Genomic DNA, 17,269 nt, shown 5'->3' on the forward strand with positions numbered 1-17,269 from the left:
GCAACGTTCAAGCTGTCCTCAGCCACGCCTGACACAGCACTTCATGTTGCTTTCTGCAGTTCGTTATCAGACAACTGTCAGGCAGCCAGATTACAGCAGCAGCACAGTCCACGGAATCACTACTCAGGTCTAAACTCGCAGAAAAAGCTATGGTCTAAAACAAAAAAAACCCAAAACCCCAACAAAAAACCAAACAAACAGAAACCCCAAAACCAAACCCAAGACCATCTTAAAAACAGGGATCTGGATAATGTTTTCCACACATTTGAAAGCACTGTCCTGGCTGTTTGCAAATGCCAGATCCCTTAGGAGATGCTAAGCAGAGTTGCTGGAGTTGTCTCAAGAACAGCAGGAATGAAGCAGTGTTGTGCTGCTGCATCATGGAGACCTGCCGAGTTTAAAGCTGGGTTCCAGCAAGCGAGAAGTTTGGCATTGGCCATCAGGATCCTTTTATTCCTTTCAGTGATTCCTTAGAGCACAGATAGCAGAAGGCACAGGGAGGGTGGGTGGTGGGGAAGAGAGCAGACAAAGCTTTTGGGTAACACACTGGCCATGGCCCACAAGATCTGAACCCCACTCAGCCTCCCACCCTCTTGCAACCTTGGGCAAGCCACTGGAGCTTTCTGCTTCCTCCCTGCACAAGTCTCTTTAGTTCACCTCTGCTGCACAGCGTATCTGGACTACAAAGCCTGAAGATGAAAGAATCTTTGGATATTTGTGCAGCATCTAGCACAAAAAGGTCTCCACCTCAGCTGGGGCCTCCAGATGATGCAGTGCTCATAAATAATGTGAAGCAAGCACTTCCATGAGTGATGACACAAACTGCCACATGTCCTGGGATTTCATGCCTGAAGGTTGCATTGTCTCTTGTCTAATAACATGCATGTATCGCTAAAGTTCCCCTCCTCTATAGGTTCCCTATGTCTAACAATACAGCTAAGCTCACCAATCTCTCCTCTGGAGAAGGGATTCAGCACCCTCCTCCTCCCACACTAGGGTGGAAATAGAGGGACTCACTTTTCAGGGCTATGAATTCATGATTCCTTCTTCAGAGAACCTCAGCAGCATCTACACAAACACCCTCCATCCCGCACTACTCACAAGGCAAGAGCAGGGATATGCTCCCACCTCACCAGCCATGACAGCGTTAAGGGAACCTCGCATATCAAATATTCCTACTGGGTTTCAAAGCAAACAATCACTCCCAGATGGAAAGAGAGGAAGCCCATCCTTATGGAGGATTGCAGGCTGTCTGGAGACTCAGACAGAAGCTTCATCCCTTCTCATTTTCAGGGTATGTACTGCCTTCAAACATAACAGATGGAGACTCAAGAAAGCAATGGGAAAACAGGAAAAACCAAGAATGAGGACAACTAACAGTTTGAGTAGTTTTGTAATATCATTAAACATAGGATCAGATGTGCAACAAACAGTGACATACAGGCACTTGAGCTGCTGCAATCAGTGAGTTATGGCCTGTCAGCCAAAGATGAGTATGACCCTTTAAATAACTGCCTTTGAAACCTCTGTGCAGGCTAGGAGGTGTCCGCCGTGGTGCGGCTCTCAGGGTAACCCAGCAGGCAACAGAACTGCTTACTGCTGAGAGGTGTTAAGGAGGCACATCTCCAGTTTCTCCCTGTCCCAAAGCCCCATTGAAAGGGATGCAAAATGCATTCCAACTTCAACAGATCTTGGATAAATCCAAGCGAGGAAGGGAACACGGGCTGGAACACAGGGATTTTCCCCTCACTGTTTATAAGCAAGTCCTGCACTCTGCAGCTTGGCTGAGCAACCTACCTGCAAGCAGCAGCAGGGAGCCTGCTTTGTGTCTTCTCTGAACAGAAACCAGAGGAATGCAAGCAATGGAAAAAATGTCGAGTAGAATATCAGCCAGGCTGCAGAACACCAGCCGCCACATGAATATCTGATTTCAGCCCAAATCTCTGCAACCACCATATGTAGGAAACATTTCAACAGAGCAGACACCTCTCTAGAGCACTGTCTGACAGCTCCTTCACATCTCAGTCTTCCAAGAGGTACTGAGAAAGGCCTTGTCCAACTGATATCAAAAAAGTTAAAAGGAGGCAGAAAAGAGCTGGTGGTGTTGACATTAATACCAGCTTCCTACAGCACTTGCAGAAATCTCCACCAGATCTCTGAACCTTGGCTCAGCATCTGTGCGCCCAGACCTGGAGGACGAGCATCCCTCCCGGGTGGCTGGTGTACCTCCCTGGGGCACGCCGCATCGGCCACGGGCAGCAGCTCCTGCCCCTGCTCTGACTGCAGGCAGAGCTGCTCAGCCTGCGGGATCCGAGCAGAACCGCATCCTGAGGAGATACAGACTATGACACAGTGAAAGTATCAAATATTTTATGTTACAAAACACACGCGCTCTGTGACCTAGAAGGAAGGAAAACCAAAATCACAGAATCCTTTGGGCTGCTAAGTCCTTCTCAGAGGACCAAACACAAAGGGGCTCCAGAAATCCCCTGAGCATCTTCAGCAGCTCTGCAGAGCAGCAGGTCAGAAGCCCTCATGCTGGAAACATTCTCCCAATTTTCTGGCCCAGGACTCTACAGGGTCAGGTTATGATTTACAGCCAAATGGGTTGCAGAGGCACCCTGACACCTGCAGTGAAAGGACAGGCTCCGTTTGCTCTGAAAAGACAAGAACTGTTGAAAGAACTTGTGCGTCCTGGCAGCACAACAGCACAGGGCTGCCCTCTAAACCGCAGAGGCATGCGTGGACCCATGTGTCTGAAGATCAGCTTGGGAACCCAGCCTGTAATCCAGACTCTCCTTGCCTGGAGTTAATATATATATATATATTTTTTTTTTTTTTTTAACATGAAACTTTAGTGTCTTTGACAGTAAAAAAAGAGGGGAAAAAATCCACCCTGGAAAAAGGAAGCTGTGGGGACCCGCTATTCGCTAAATCACACGGCTGATAGTAACCAGATGCGAGGGAGGGCAAGGGCTAGGTTTCAGCATTTGCACACCACAGGGATCAACTCAAGCTTTTAAGACTCAGCGAGAAGAAAAGCCTTAAAATTCCTACTTTAGTACTCCAGGCAAGGAAAAACCCAACCACCAGTAGTTGCAGAGAGAGCTGGGGAAAGCAGTTGTGTTTCTCCCCGCTGCAGAGGCCAACAGGATCAGCAATGGAGCGGTTTTCTGCCGGCTGTTTCCCGCTGCTGCCAACCCCATCACTGCACCTCAAAGCAGGCAGGGGAATCACCTCCGGGACCAGTGGCCTGGCTAATCCTGTGGCTGTGCTGAAGAGTTTGCCCACAAGATGGGTCTGGTGGGACTGGCATGGGTACCTCAAGGGTCTCCCCTCCTCTCAGCCCCCAGAGCATCCGCCCCCCAGCTATTCTCAATACTCAGCAAAAGGTCTTTACAACCAACCTCAAGATCAAAGCCAAGGCTCTGAGGGAGGACGTGGCAAGAGGAGAAGGGATAGCAGAGTATACAGTCCTTCAGAAACATCACGTAACCTGCTTGGTCCCCGTTAGGAGCCAGTTCGTAATGCAGGAACTACACCATTGCAGGCACAATGGCACTGCTGCGGTTTGTGCTCCAGCTGCTCTCCAGGACGAGACACGGACACGGCACTGGATCCCACAGGTGAAACATGGCACTGCTGGGGAGCGGCTGGCAGATGCAATGCCCCACGCTGCACAGTGTCTCTTTGCCAAGAAACCTGCACGCGTCTCCACCTTACGCAATCAACAGCCCATAAAACTCAGCGACATGTCCTACATCTGCTTTGTTCTTCTTTTTTTCCTCGCTCAGTTCATTGAAGCCATCTCTAATTTTATTCACCCCTGAGGAAACTGCTGGGCTGGTGAAATCACACACAGCAGGAGTGTTTGCTGGAGAGCAAAGCCAATGTGTGCAGCTGGCCTCATGAGAAAGGCAGGCATGGGGTTATCCTGCTCTGGCTGGGAACAGCCTGTGGGTGACATGAATTTCCTTATTTCACAGCCTGGGTATTTACAGCATAAGATGCAAGCTTCTGTTCCTCTTACAACACCGCAGCCAGAACAAGAAGGGTTACACATCCTTGAGATTATTGGCACATCACTGCGGAAATACTCTTACAAAAGCTAAATTGCACCGCGTTGCTCCAACAGCCCAGCTCAACAGGACAAGGGCGAGGCAAGCAGATGCCAAGAGCAGGGGCTATGGGTTTGTGGACTACACCCCCCTTCTCAGCTGTATCACAAGCTCTCACACATCCAGGGCTCTTCTGGGGGAGGTAACAGGGCTAGTAAATAAATCCAGACCAGTTTGGGCAGGGTCTGTCCACCTTGTCCTTCTGCAGTACCAAGGTGTTGCCCACACAGAATTCTCAATGGCCCACAGAACCTGCAAGGGAATGCCTCAGACCAAAGCATAAATGAGACAAGATTCATGAGCTCAAATGCCAACTCTTCTACAGAGACAACCATGGGACAGTCACGCTGGCTTTCTTGGTCAGTGTCTCTGGTGGAAATAGCACTCACGAGCACTCATGAACTGCATGAACAGGGCTTAAAGAACATGGTGACGAGGACTATCAGCATCTAGTCTGACTTGTAAAACACGGGCCATAAGAATGTGCATGAGCTACAGCAGATCACGGAGACAGATGTCACCAGACAAGAACCAGAGGGTGGACCTGAATGGTCACTCCTCAGGTTAGAGGAGACTACGCAAGGGTTCCCCCAAGAACCACTGCCGAATAAGCTTCTTCAAGGTCATAGGTGAAGATGTTGAATAAAGAGTGAGCAGTGAAATCGCCAAGTTTGCAGATGACACTAAGCTCTTTTGAGTAGTCAAATACCATGTTGACAGTAAGGAACTCAAGAACCTCACAAAACTGAGGAGACAAAAAGGTTGCAGATGAGCTTTTACGGAGATAAATGTCAAGCGATGCATCTAGGGAAAAATAATGAAAGCAGGCCAATGTGATGCTCAGCTCTGACCTGGCAGCTACAACTCAGGAAAGAGAAGCTGGAGTCTCCGTGGTCAGCTAGCTGCAATTCTCAGCCTAGAAGACAGCAGCAGACAAACAGGCCAACAAAATGCTGAGCAGCATCACAAAAGCTGTGGAAAACAACCACGAGGATGTCATTTGGGTGCTACATAAAACCTTGATGTATTTATCTCCTGAGCGCTGTAGCAGTTCTGGTCTTTGCTTCGGAAGAAGGCCACAGTGTAGTTAGAGAAACTTCAGGGAATGATATTAAAATGATCAATGGGATGTAGTCCCTAATCCAGGTACTCTGAGTGGTGGGAAAATATGAGGCAAATGGATGGTAGAAAGTGGTCAGGTTCATGTCCTCTGCATTAACAGCACCCATTTTCGTAACTGCTGAAGACAGAACTGGGGCTAGGCAGAGCAATGCTTTGAGCCAGTAGGGCATTTCTTACACTCTTAGGGTGACCCCTCTAAGGCCAGGCACGTATACTGAGATGTGCAGTCAGCGCTAGAACATAAAACATGAACAGAAGTTCAGCCTTACTGACAGAGGATGGCACTTCCATCTGGTGGGTCTTTGGTTCTGTGGAACAGAAAGAGCCTTTTTATTGTTTACAAGTTTTTGCATTGCTCTTAAAAGTCATACAAACTTTTCTGAGCTACTTAAAGTGAGACCATAATTGTACTGAGCTGTCATCAATAAAAATAAAAGTGACATTTTTAATTGCTGCTACTTTTACCAGCGCTTCAATTGACTGCAGAGCTGAGAGAGCACATTCAACAGCTGTTTGAACACTGTCATTCCTTTGTGCAAATGCAGTTCAGAAAGGGAAATCATTTTGTGTTAGGTGCTTTTCCTAAAGGGTAATGAGTCCTTGGGATAGAAAAACTTTTTGCAATACTTCATGTTAAAACCTGAAGCAGTAACCTTCAAATGTGCCTATAACTGGATCAAAAGTGATTGCTCTGGTGGAACAAAGCATCTCATTTTTCCCAAAAACCTAAAATCAAGTTAGAAGTTAGAAAAGAGGACAATGTTCAATACTGTTTCCATGACACAAAAGCTACGCTTGAAGCTTTACTTCCATTTTAGGAAACCTGGAAGCATCCATCTACTACACCATTTTTCTTATGCATAAGGCCACAGACCAGGGTTCAGTAGTGCCTGACCCCTGCAACCGAGATTGGCTTGTCTTGGCTCAGTACCTACGTGGTCGCTGCTGGGGTGGCCAGGCTGGCAGAAACAGGCAAGCTCAGAGCTCTTCCACACAAGGCCCTTAATCAAAAGGTGCTGTAAAAGTTGGCCCTAACATTACAGTGCTGCATGCTGTTCCTTTCACAGCTTGTGATCTTTCCCACATCCTCACTCAAAGAACAGACCCATTCAGGGATCTTCACATTATTAAATTGTGGAATTGTTTAAGAAAAAAGAAAAAAAAAACCCCAACCAAGGCCCCAAACCAACGATGTCCTACCCCTCCAAGACAAAATCTCAGCCCTGCTGCTGTTTCTTGAGAGGGAATGGCCATCCCCTTTGTGCAAGGCAGGTGATGATCTCAAGATATCACACTTCAAAAGCTATGAGTAGTCACCTACACAAATCACACCAGAACTGGTGCTAACTGGTACTCAGCCTTGCTTGACAGAGAGAGCAAGCAGCTGCCGAGACCCCATGGGGTCCTGTGGGCTAGATGTGGCTCTGCTGCTGGTTTACCTGCTGCAAACTGGCCTGCAGAAATCCAGTAGATAGATGGGCTTGCAACCCATTTAAAAAAAACTCTAAGACGTGCCAGGTCAGGAGCAAAACCTGGGTTATGGAGAGATTCAGCCCCTGTCCTGGCAGGACAGTATATGAGGAAGCAAAGCCTCTGCTTGGAGGGCTTCAACCTTGGTTGATCAGCTCAGGAGCAGCACGAGCTCACACAGAAAACCCCTGTACAAACAGATCCCGAATTCCCTTGCGCACCTCTCGCCTCCGCCCTGCGCCGTGCCGACATGAGCACTTCAGCAAGGCTGTGACCGAGAGACTTGCCCATGAAAACCAGAAACTAATCCATCCTCAGCCATCCTAGTCCCGCCCTTGGCTGGTAATTTACCAAAGTTCAAAAGCCACCTCTCAGCCGGCCTGGGAAAGGAGTTAAACACCAATAAATGCACTAAGGGACACGGTTTTTAGCAGATGCTGCACCCCACGTCCCCCAGTGAAGCCAGAGAACGCTTGTCTCATCTGCTGCATTCTCCTTTCCTGAAGCCACCCTGCTAGACCAAAGGCAATCAAAGTTTCTTCTTTATTTCGTTTCTCAACTGCTGTGCAGTCATTGAGGGCTTTTCAAACTGCTTTGCCTTACAGGTGGCTACACTTCTCTGGAAAGGTTTAACCACTCCTATGACATTATGGGACTCTTACAGATTAAAGTCATAAGAAACCTGAGCCCATAATCTTTACTCAAAATGCACAAAGTATCACTTTATCCCCTATACCCCCTCAACACCCTCCAAAGCTTTGAAACCTCATGACGTGCTCTTGCTTGCCCTCTGGGTGCAATTAGACCACTTTAAAGATCCATCTGAAATGCATCAGCTCCTTCACAAAAAAAAAAAAAAATCCAGTAAATTTCCGTCACCTGCTCTTTTTTTTTTTACAGTTTCCTTGGACTTTGCTACTGAGAACAAGCAGGACAGCACAACATAAGACAGCTATGCTCACTGCTAGGGAGTCTCAACCAGCGACTGAGAAAGGGAGAAAATTGTAGTGCTTTCCAGGTAGCATGTGAGCTGGGCAAAACACAATCAAACTAACAATGTCCTGCCCTTTGATAAAAAAGCACCGAGTCCTTGATTGCAAAAGAAATCAGTGGATATGGACACTTCCGCCATGGCAAATCTACTGACAACTTTCACACAGAAGCACCATTCAGTGTCCCACAATCACCTAACACCACGCTAGGAAAGCTGTATTCAAATTACTCCCCCAATGTACTATTAGCAGCTGTAGTGTAGCCACGATGACTTAGGATGCACGGAAAAGGCAGTGAGAGATACTGCCTCTTCTCACAAACTTGGCTTCTTTGCTCACAACTTTCCTTAAAGAATATCAAGGATTTCCCGATTCTGAAACCACCACAAACAACCTCAGAAAACACTTGCTGGGTTGCCGCACAGTCAAGTGTTACACATCCTTCCAAAGGTCACTCTGAAGGATCACAAAATCAGCATAATACAGCTCCAGCTCGTTGGACAGGCAACAGGTACCCACTTCTAAACTGGCGTTGGATTTCAGATACCTCCTGCTTCTTCACCAAGATCTAGACACAGGCATGAAACAGTTCCTCTCTCACTACTGTCCGCGACCACTAAAGCACAGCAGCTTCCCAGGGAACACTGCCGACACAGCCCTGACATCCAGCTCCCAGGCAAACGCTTTACCTTGGAGGAAACTCACCATCGTCCGTCCAAGCTGGCACGGAGCGGCGAAGCCCGGCGAGATGCAACCATGACCAAGTTCCTACTCTGTGGGCAGGCTTTTCCTCGGTCAAAATGTCGCTTCCGCTATCTGTGTGCGTGTATGTGTGTATCGCTCTTAAGTGATGCAAACAGAAAGGCATGCAGAGCAGTGGGCGATATGTAAATTCAGCTGGAAAATCCCACAGCTCAGCCAATCTCCACACTGCGCTGCCTCCAGCTTTGCCCTGGCTGCTCTGAGACTGAAGAGGTTTGGTCTAGTGCAGAAAAAACCACCACTCTTAGCACACACAGATTTACTCCTCTGATCAGAGAAATCTCCAGGGACAGGAAAGTCCATCACTCACTTTAAAGAGAGTTTGAGTTTCTCAGCCTCTTTAGATAGTTCCCAAACTATTGATAGTACTGAATAACAAGCAGCCTAACAAACAGCAACACAGTCTTTGCTTGTAGAGACAATCCAGGGAAATCCAGTTAACTAAGAATCACCACAAAAAGGCAGAGCTGGTGAGCAGGGTTTGCCTGAAAGACGGGCACTGAGTTTGGGGGGGGGACTTGTACTACCGGGACACCCAACCCACACAGGAGAACAATGTGCTCCCACAGCTGAGGCTCTCCCACGAGCAGGCACTGCACAGAGAGCTCTCACCCCACTCCAGCCCCCAATACACCTCCTGCAGTTTTTACACCTCATTAAAAGCAGCAAGGTAACTCTGCTGAAGCTCTGAGCTCAGGCTGCACTAAAGGCAGAGTGGGAGCAGTCTGTAAATGGGGAAGTAAGGGTGTCACTGCCCTGGACTCCTGAGGAAGTTGCTGAGCTTGAAAGAAGGGTGACACGTACCCTTGTGAGCAACCACCAGCTTCCTCCCTTGCCCCAGACAGCCACTACGTCCCCCAACCCAACCCATGGGCAAGGGGACATGCCAGCATATGCCTCATCACGCCCACGGCAAAGGAGTACAGCCAGGGAAGGGAAGACGCGGGGCATAAAAATTGTAAGAGTTCTAACAGACTGAACTTGTCCGCGTAATCTGAGTATTGAATTAGTAAACCCAGGAAGGATTTTCTCTCAAATGCCTTTCTCCTGGCACAGCTGAGATAACCTGAGAGGCAGGAACGATCATGCTTCAGAAAGTGCCACATTCATGGCTAGCAGGGGCTAGGAAGGTCCTGCAGAACAGGCAAACGCTCAGCCCACAAGGTGACTAACTGCTGAATGCCAGCTGAAGCTGCAAAACACTCAGCACTGCTCAGGACCAACCCGGCTGATGTACAGCCACTTCTGTGGCAGCTCACGGCAGGGCAGAGCAGGCACTAGCACCATCACACGGTGCTCGGCAACTTCCCAGAGCCCGCGGGCCTCCCTGCAGCTCCAGCAGTGGGGTTGTGTTTGTGGAGCCCCAGGAAGGGAACGGTTGACTGCGGAAGGGTTTCAGCCAGGGGACACGAACTTACCTGTGGTGCTTCACAAGTGGCTTAAGGGCATCTAAGGCTGCACTGGCACAGGAACGGGCAGTTGTGGGCCCAGCCCCACCACTCTCACACTGCAGAGTGGCTGGTATCACCATGTGATCCCTCGGGTCAGGGAACCAAACTGCCTGAAAGCTATGGATTTGGGTTTTTTCCCCTGGGTTCAGTCAACTTTGTGAAAATTCTTGTTTGGGTGTTACCAGTGAAGGCACCTGCATTCCCTGACTGAATGTTCTGGTCACTCCAGTTTGGCTTAGGTTTCCCACTGCCACTTGGTAAAATTTAACCTCCCTCATTGTGAAACATTCCTTTCTGCAGGGCAGTTTCACCTGCAAGAGATCTGCTGCTGCACACTGCAGCAAACCAAACCGCAAAGCTGGAGCTTTCTGTATTGCCATGGATGGATTTACCCTGTCCCTTCTCAGCCTTACTTGAGACCAGCAGTGCCCAGGGTGGGGGACCCCAGGACTTGGAGGGGGACCCAGCAGACTGCAGACAGTTCCCTGTTCCTACAGTTTCCTGCAGGACGCTTAGGAAATCCCCAAACTCTTTGATCTTCTGCTCCCCTGGTGTGCAATGAGGACAGCACTGTCTGTTCTCTCGCTCCTTGTCAATGGTGATGGCCAGCTCTTTGGACTCGTGGTTAGTAGCCATCTGTACAGTACTTGACACAATGCAGCCCAGTTTTTGGTGGTGCACTGGGTTATCTTCACCACAATGCACTTTCTGTGAACTACCTCCCCTCCTTGCACAGCTACCAGGGAGCCATGTGAAGGCTGTCATGGAAGTGGTTGACTTTCTCACGCCACTTTCCCTCAGCAAGGGTTTTCTAGAACCATCCTTCACTCACACAGCCCTTTCCCTGCAAACCCAACAAATGTTGTTGTGGCTGTCAGCGCAAGTCAGTGACAGACAAATGCTTGAAGGCAAAACACAACAGCTCTTTAATGGGAACACTAACTACTTAGGACAGACTGAAAAGAATACATCACTGGGGTGAAAAGGCACATGGAGGCAAAATTAAAGTGCTGGGATTGAAACAAAATGTTTGGCAACATTGCCAAAGTTGAAAAAATAACTGCTCTGCCAGAATTCTTCACAATACAGTTACCCCCCAGGGGATACAATAGCCTGGACCTGGCTTGCTACATACATATCAAACCTGCCTAACTTACGTACCAGCTTTTTTCTCATCCTCATCAGTCCCCAGCAGAGCCTGTCTGAGCTGTTGTCTCTGACACCAACAGAGCTCAAAAGCAAGCTGAACTGAAAGAAGGTCCTCACTTCTGGCTTTCATGCAACACAACAGGATCATCAGGTCACAGTCACGGATCAAACAGGAGAAAAGTGTTTGACAGCAAGCCTGTCAGAGGAACACCAGCTGCGAACTGGCAGTAGAATAAGGCAGAACTAAACAACATGTTTGAAATGAGAAGACGATAGTGCAATTTCACTGCCTACTCTTGAGATCTGCAATTGTCTTGGGGCAGTTACAGAGATCTACCACCAAATATCCTATATTGCGTAAGTTGTGAAACCAAAGCACAAGGGAATGAGGTTACCAGGAGATCAAGAGAGAACCATCAGCAACACGTGCCCCACGTCGGACAAGTCACGGCGCAGAAAAAGACAAAACAAAGCAAGCCCCGCGCTGACATATGTCAAACAGCAAAGGGAAGGCAGCGGGGCGAAGAAAGCAAGACGTGGCCAGGATTCACCGAGGACCCAACAGCACAGGAGGTGATACACGAGCTCCTCTGTGCACCTGGAAAAAAATCACGCCGGCACCCGCACAGAGTTTAAAAACCGACAAACAAACCGCCCAAGGGAAGGGAACGAGGCGGCAGCGCTGCCGGGCGGGCGGCAGCCCCCCGGAGCCGCCCCGAGCAGCCCTGCAGCCCCCGGGGGAGCTGCCGCAGGCACTTCCCCAGAGCGGGGCCACCCCACCCGGGCCGCTGCGCAGCCCAGCGACCCCGGCCCTCACCGTCCCCACCGCCCGGCCCGGCCCTTCCCCTCGCAGAGCTCCCTCAGCCCCGGGCCCGGCCGGCTCCCCTCAGCCGGGGTCTCCGGCCCAGCCCCGCTCGTACCTGGCAGCAACAGCGGCGGCGGCGGCCGGAGCGCCGGTGCCCGGCCCCGGCACATCGCGACCCCGGGCCTGCTCCCCGCTCGTCTAGCGGCTCCGCTGCCGCCCGGGCCGGAAGCCCTACGCCCGTCGCTCCTCGGGACTTGTAGTCCGGCGCGTCCGCCTTCCGCCCGTTGCTCGCCGCGCCTCCGTGACGTTCGGACTACAATCCCCAGCAGCCCTCGCGGCCGAGCGCTGATTGGCGCTTTCCCAGTCACTCTATGTTACAACCAGTGTTGCTACTGGCTTGGCTCGGCCTCTTCCAGGGTCCAATCAGACGACGGCAGACCACCGCCTCGGGCCACGCTGCGCCGCGCGGCGCCATTGGAGCCAGGAAAGTCGGCGACCAATGAGCGTTGAGAGAGGCGGGAGAGCGATCACGCCAACGGCTCACGATTGGCTTGCCCGCAGGCAGTCTGACCAATAGCGACGTGGAGGCAGCTATAAAGTCGGCAGCGGAGGAATAAGCTGCCCTTTTCCAGCCGGGAGGTGAGCGGGAGCGGGCGGCGCGGCCGGTGACCGGGGGGCGGGCGGCGGTAACGGGGGCGGGCCGGTGATGATCTGTATCTACCTTTCTGACACCTCGTCTGAGGGCGGCGGGCGTCCGCAGCCCCTGCTGACGATCCGCGGCTGAGGCCCGAGAGAGCCCCGGTGGGGCCGGGCCCGGCGGGTCGGGGCGGCCCGCTCTTAACCGCGCTGCCTTCTCTCCTCAGGGCTCGGCGGGAGCCGGATCGCACCGGCGTGAACAGGATCGCGGCGGCCTGAAGGGCGGTGAGGCGGGGGCGATGAACGGAGGACATTCCTGGGGGTCTAGGGCGGTGCGGGTCGGGCACCGGCACCCTCCGTGCCCGAACGGCGGGTGGCCGCCGGCTAGCCCTGGCTGCTGGGAGGCTGCCTGGCCCGCAGGGCGGGCTGCTCCCGCCGCTCCGAGATGGTTAAACGCGGTATCGCTTGTTGCTAACGGACTAGGCCGGGATGGGGTGGTGAGCCACAGGCAGGGTGACTTCATCCCCACCGCCCGTAAGCTACATCAGGAAGCTGCAGGGAAAGCACGAGTGGGTCTCAGGCGGGTGAAATTGGGGCTGGAGTAACCACTTCGTGCCTTGGCGTAGCTGCTATTCAAGGGATAGTGTAGGTTGCAGGCTCCAGAACGGAGCAAGTGATGCAGTTCTGAGTACGGCTAAAAAATGCACTCTTTTGGGGCTGCTGTGTCAAATGGGGAAGCTGCTGTTTCTCATGCTGTGCAACTTGTGAGTCAGGGCAGTTTTTAAAGTGCAAAGAAGCAGCTGCAGAACTGGCTGAAGTACAGGAATCAAAAGTCATTGACTTCTAGTCTACCACATGGGGTAGCTTAAGGTAAACATCATGGCAGGTGGTGGGTGCAGTAGTGTGGGTAATGGAAAGGATTCACAGTCTGAACTCTGGTGCTAGATCACATAGACACAATTTAAATCTGGGAGTCCTTGATGCTAACTCACTTTTTGGAACATAAGTTGCTCGGGTAATGTTCTTTCCCCAGCCTCAAATCAAATGCAGCTTTGTAATTCTTGAATTGTTTGCTGCTGTATCTCCACTTTGGCTTCTATATTAGGCCAATTTTATAGCTTACAGATTTAATAAAGTTTTCAAAAGACTTGTTTTGCTTTTGCTTCTGTTCTTTACAAATCCCATGGGTGGCATGTAAAACCACAAACCAACTTTAAACTGCATTTGGGCACCCAGCAGACCATCTCTGTCATTACTGTTCACTTACGGGGAACCAGAGCATCTTCAAAGATGTGCTGCAGCTCAGCTTAGCCCAGCTCCCTTTAATTTTTTTGCTGGGTGCATTGGAGGGCCTGAACCTGTGCTCGTAATGGAAGGATCTGGATGGCCTCAAGAATGAGCTGAACTATTTGAATGATTAAACAGTGCAGGTGTGTATGTTAGACAATCAAAATAGCATTGTAGTCACAAAGATTATTAAAAAAATTTATTAACAGGAATGAAACAAAAGCTGTAAACAAGAGCCAGCAAAAATGAGAAGTTGCATGTAATGCTGAGTCCTCTGGCTTGTTTGAATGCACCGAACAATTCTTCATCGCTTGGTGGCAGTAAAGGCCCGTGTGAGAAGATGCCAAAGAACAGTCTGAGGAAGAGCTTTAGGGCAAGGTCAATGTGCAGGCTTTGGGAGACCAGTCGCATAGAGGGAACCTGTGACTGGGAGAGATGGGGACTGAGTCTGCCTTAAAGTTTAGGTCTAATACCACAAATGCAGTTGTGATGTCTCTGCTGTGGTAGAGTTGGCTCCCAACAGGCATATTTAAAGTATTCCAAAGGGTCACATTTACATCTTATTTAAATTAGTTTTGGTCCCCCACTGAAGGAGTAAGTTCAGAGTTGCCAGCTTTTTCTTCAAGACAGCAAGGTGCAAGGCTTTACTGCCCTGTGAGGGAGAGGGAAGGCAGCAACCTGGTGGGAGCATTAAGAATACTGCTGCTTATTTTTGCCTTTAGGGGGAGACTCCCTATAGCTTCTGGGGTAATGTGACCATGCAGTGACTGGCAGATCAGGACAGGGGCTGCTGCTGCACTGCTAAGGTCAGGCTGAGAAAACACAGAGCCAAAATCAGACCTGGGCACAGATTGGGTATTGGAGCTGCCTGACTGCTGTTCTGTGCCTCTCTGCTGGGCTGGCCCTTCCCTGCACAGCTGGGATACCAAAATACTGGTACATAGCAAGCTCAGGACTCGAGGAAATCCCAGTCCCTTTTTTCCTTAACCTCAGCCAGCAAGTGTGTGCTACGCAGCCCAGAATGAGAATGGAGGTGGCTCTAAGGTAAGCAGCTTCATGTAGGACACGACTGGTCAAGTAGCAGCCACGGGAACACAGCAAAGCTCACCAAAGCAGCGTGAAACCGAGTTTTACAGATTCCTGTGTGCTTCTTGACGGTGCCTGAGCAACTTTCAGAGCCTTCCCTGTGTTCTGTTGCTACTTGCGAACAAGTCTTAAGAGAGCGCTTGTAGCAGGCATTGCTGCCTTCTAGAGTGGGTAAAGGTGAAGAGAGTTGTTCCAGTTATTTCGGAGAAAGTCTCCGTTGAGGGATAGATGGCTGCTGCTCTGGCGGGAGCAGCTCTGCCAGTGCCGGCCATCCCCCTGGATCTGTGGGGAACGTTGCAGCTGAGGTGGGACACGGGGGGGGGGGGGGGGCTGACTGCCATTCTCCCACAGCCCCTGCTTGCTGCTGCCAGCGGAGCTCACCTGCCTGCTCCTGCGGTGCTGGCACTGGCAGCAGGGGTCTGCTCTAGGCTGTGCGCTGCAAATATTCCTGCAGGAACAGTTTTTCAGTAAATAATTTAAATAAAATTTAGATCAGACAGTTGAAAGACTTGTTTCTCCCTAAAAAGCTATTTAGGAAAAAATGCTCTGTTTGCAGTAGGTTTATTTTAGGATCCTTTTTCATACTGTTATTGTGCAGAACCCACTTTAAGCAGTAGCTGCTCATTTTACTGTAGCTCTGAGGAGTCCGTGCCTGTCTGAATCACACACACGGTAGCTGCGGAGGGTCTTTGTGCACGTCAGGAATGCAGTGCTGGAGCTAACACCCCGAGCGAAACAAGGGGCAGGGGCATCTGAACCAACTGCTGAGAGAGCTCGTGCTTGGCTGGAGAGTGAAGGATGTGTTATTTTAAGTGGCCCGTTTAGGGCAGCACGAGGAGGTTCAGTGTGGTGGGCACCTGGTGTTGTGCGTGTGGAATTTTCAAAGAAAACTGCCACAGGCCAAACACTTCATCCAAATGCAAATCTGTACTTAGAAGTGCAGCTTTTAAAAAAAAAAAAAGCCAAATGCCTGACACAGACCAAAAGGATGAGGAGTCCATTGAAGAGAGCTGGCAGGAGAGTCTGAAACCTGTAAAATCAATGCCTACAGCATTTCCCCCAGCTTTCTTCAGTTAAAAGAAAGAGCTGTCCCAAGAGAACTTTGAAGATACCAAAGCATTGTTGCAGTCTAAAAACGCTATCACGCTTACATGAAGGTATTTAGAATAAGCTGCAATACATTAGATTTCTTCTCAATTAAAGTACTCGAAACGGCAGAAGTAAGAGAATCAAAGCCTTTACCGAACAGATAGACATTCAGGAAATCTCTGTACAACAGATAGGTTAGCAGGAGCTTACTCAAACAGACAGCTAAGCTCTTGTCTTCTGCAGGGAAGAGGAGAAACCTTCATTGAGGAGGTGTGTTAAACCACATGAAAGATGGACAGACATAAGTAAGCAACTACAAAAAATGGTTGCCTTGAAAACAAGTCTTTCCGGTGTGCCCCAGGCCAGGGCTCTGAACAGCTGAATTCCAGGTATGCGGGGAAAGAAAAGGGAATTTGGGACTTTTTCCTACCCAGATGTTTGGTGTGGAGAAGGCATTCGTTCCCCTTAGTCACACCGTAATTGTTACTAACATTAAAGAAGCCTCGTGATGCTCCTGGCTGCTGCTGAACGGGTAGAGACAGCCGGCTCTACCGACTGCCCCCGGCCCTGGAACGAGCGACGGTGAGACCCCAGCCCACCCCAGTCCCTTTCTGACCGCCCACCTCCCACCTGCATGGGGATGAGCGGCTGCGAGCCAGGCAGGAGCGACCGGCGAGGGAAGCCGGAGGGCTCGCAGCGCAGATGGATGCGATGGGGGCTTGGAGAGCAGCGCCTGGCATGTGGCTGCAGCACGGCCAGCGTCCGCCCCATCTGAGCGAGCTTGTTCTGCTGCTGCTGCTTCCGATCCCCAAGTCTCAGCTCACCTTTTAGGCAGATACAGACACGACAGACAGACATGCACACATTGTCCACGAGGAGAGAGCGCGGCGCACAAACACTTGGCATGAGTCTCTGTACAAACGCACCGAGCGCATTAGGACCTGCAGCAGCTTGAGCCTCTCACTTCCTTCTTCACGTAGTCGTGGAGCTTGAATTTGGGCTCGTTGGGCAGCTTCATGGACCTGTGCTTCAGTTCTCTGCGGGAAGGGGAAAAAACGTTACTTTTCTGCCTACGCTGCCTGCTTCTAAGCTGCCTGGCCCAGCTCGGTTGAACTCGACTCAGTCTAGATGGTTTGCTAAAGCTCCCCCTGATGAGACATTTCATCTCTCATGCGAGATGGCAAGTACTTGCCAGCACAAGAGCTGAAGGTGGGAGCCCAGGGAATGAAAAGGTGGGTGACAGTGCCAGCCTTTATCTCAAATACTGCTGTCCCCCCCGTGGGAGAGGTGCCCAGCACGGCC

General features: G+C 50.6%; 2 protein-coding genes, 1 long non-coding RNA gene and 1 other non-coding gene across 6 annotated transcripts in view; 2 read left to right on the forward strand and 2 right to left on the reverse strand.

Annotated features, from left to right (window-relative positions):
• TRAF7 (TNF receptor associated factor 7) overlaps positions 1-12,133 on the reverse strand; it is a 36,382-nt gene extending 24,249 nt beyond the window's left edge. For 2 of the 3 annotated variants that reach the window (XM_052772829.1, XM_052772827.1), the window contains exon 1: positions 11,985-12,133. The gene's annotated coding sequence lies outside the window, so the exon portion shown is untranslated. Of the gene's footprint in view, positions 1-8,407; positions 8,565-11,984 lie in introns of those variants that run through there. The other variant, XM_052772828.1, reaches the window with a different exon arrangement.
• Positions 12,134-12,438: 305 nt separating this feature from the next.
• Positions 12,439-13,652, forward strand: LOC128135012 (uncharacterized). Its single transcript, XR_008232892.1, has 2 exons — positions 12,439-12,508; positions 12,733-13,652. It is a non-coding gene; the product is annotated as an uncharacterized LOC128135012 (long non-coding RNA).
• On the forward strand, positions 12,568-12,658 carry LOC128135051 (small nucleolar RNA SNORD60). The gene has a single exon (XR_008232916.1). It is a non-coding gene; the product is annotated as a small nucleolar RNA SNORD60 (small nucleolar RNA).
• A 324-nt stretch (positions 13,653-13,976) lies between the features above and the next one.
• Positions 13,977-17,269, reverse strand: part of RAB26 (RAB26, member RAS oncogene family) — a 34,115-nt gene continuing 30,822 nt past the window's right edge. The window contains exon 9 of the mRNA XM_052773255.1: positions 13,977-17,004. Within this exon, the coding sequence (XP_052629215.1) occupies positions 16,902-17,004 (103 nt within the window). The 3' untranslated portion in view covers positions 13,977-16,901. The remainder of the gene's footprint in view (positions 17,005-17,269) is intronic.

Source organism: Harpia harpyja, chromosome 21 (assembly GCF_026419915.1).
Source record: "Harpia harpyja isolate bHarHar1 chromosome 21, bHarHar1 primary haplotype, whole genome shotgun sequence".
NCBI classification, from domain to species: Eukaryota; Metazoa; Chordata; class Aves; order Accipitriformes; family Accipitridae; genus Harpia; species Harpia harpyja.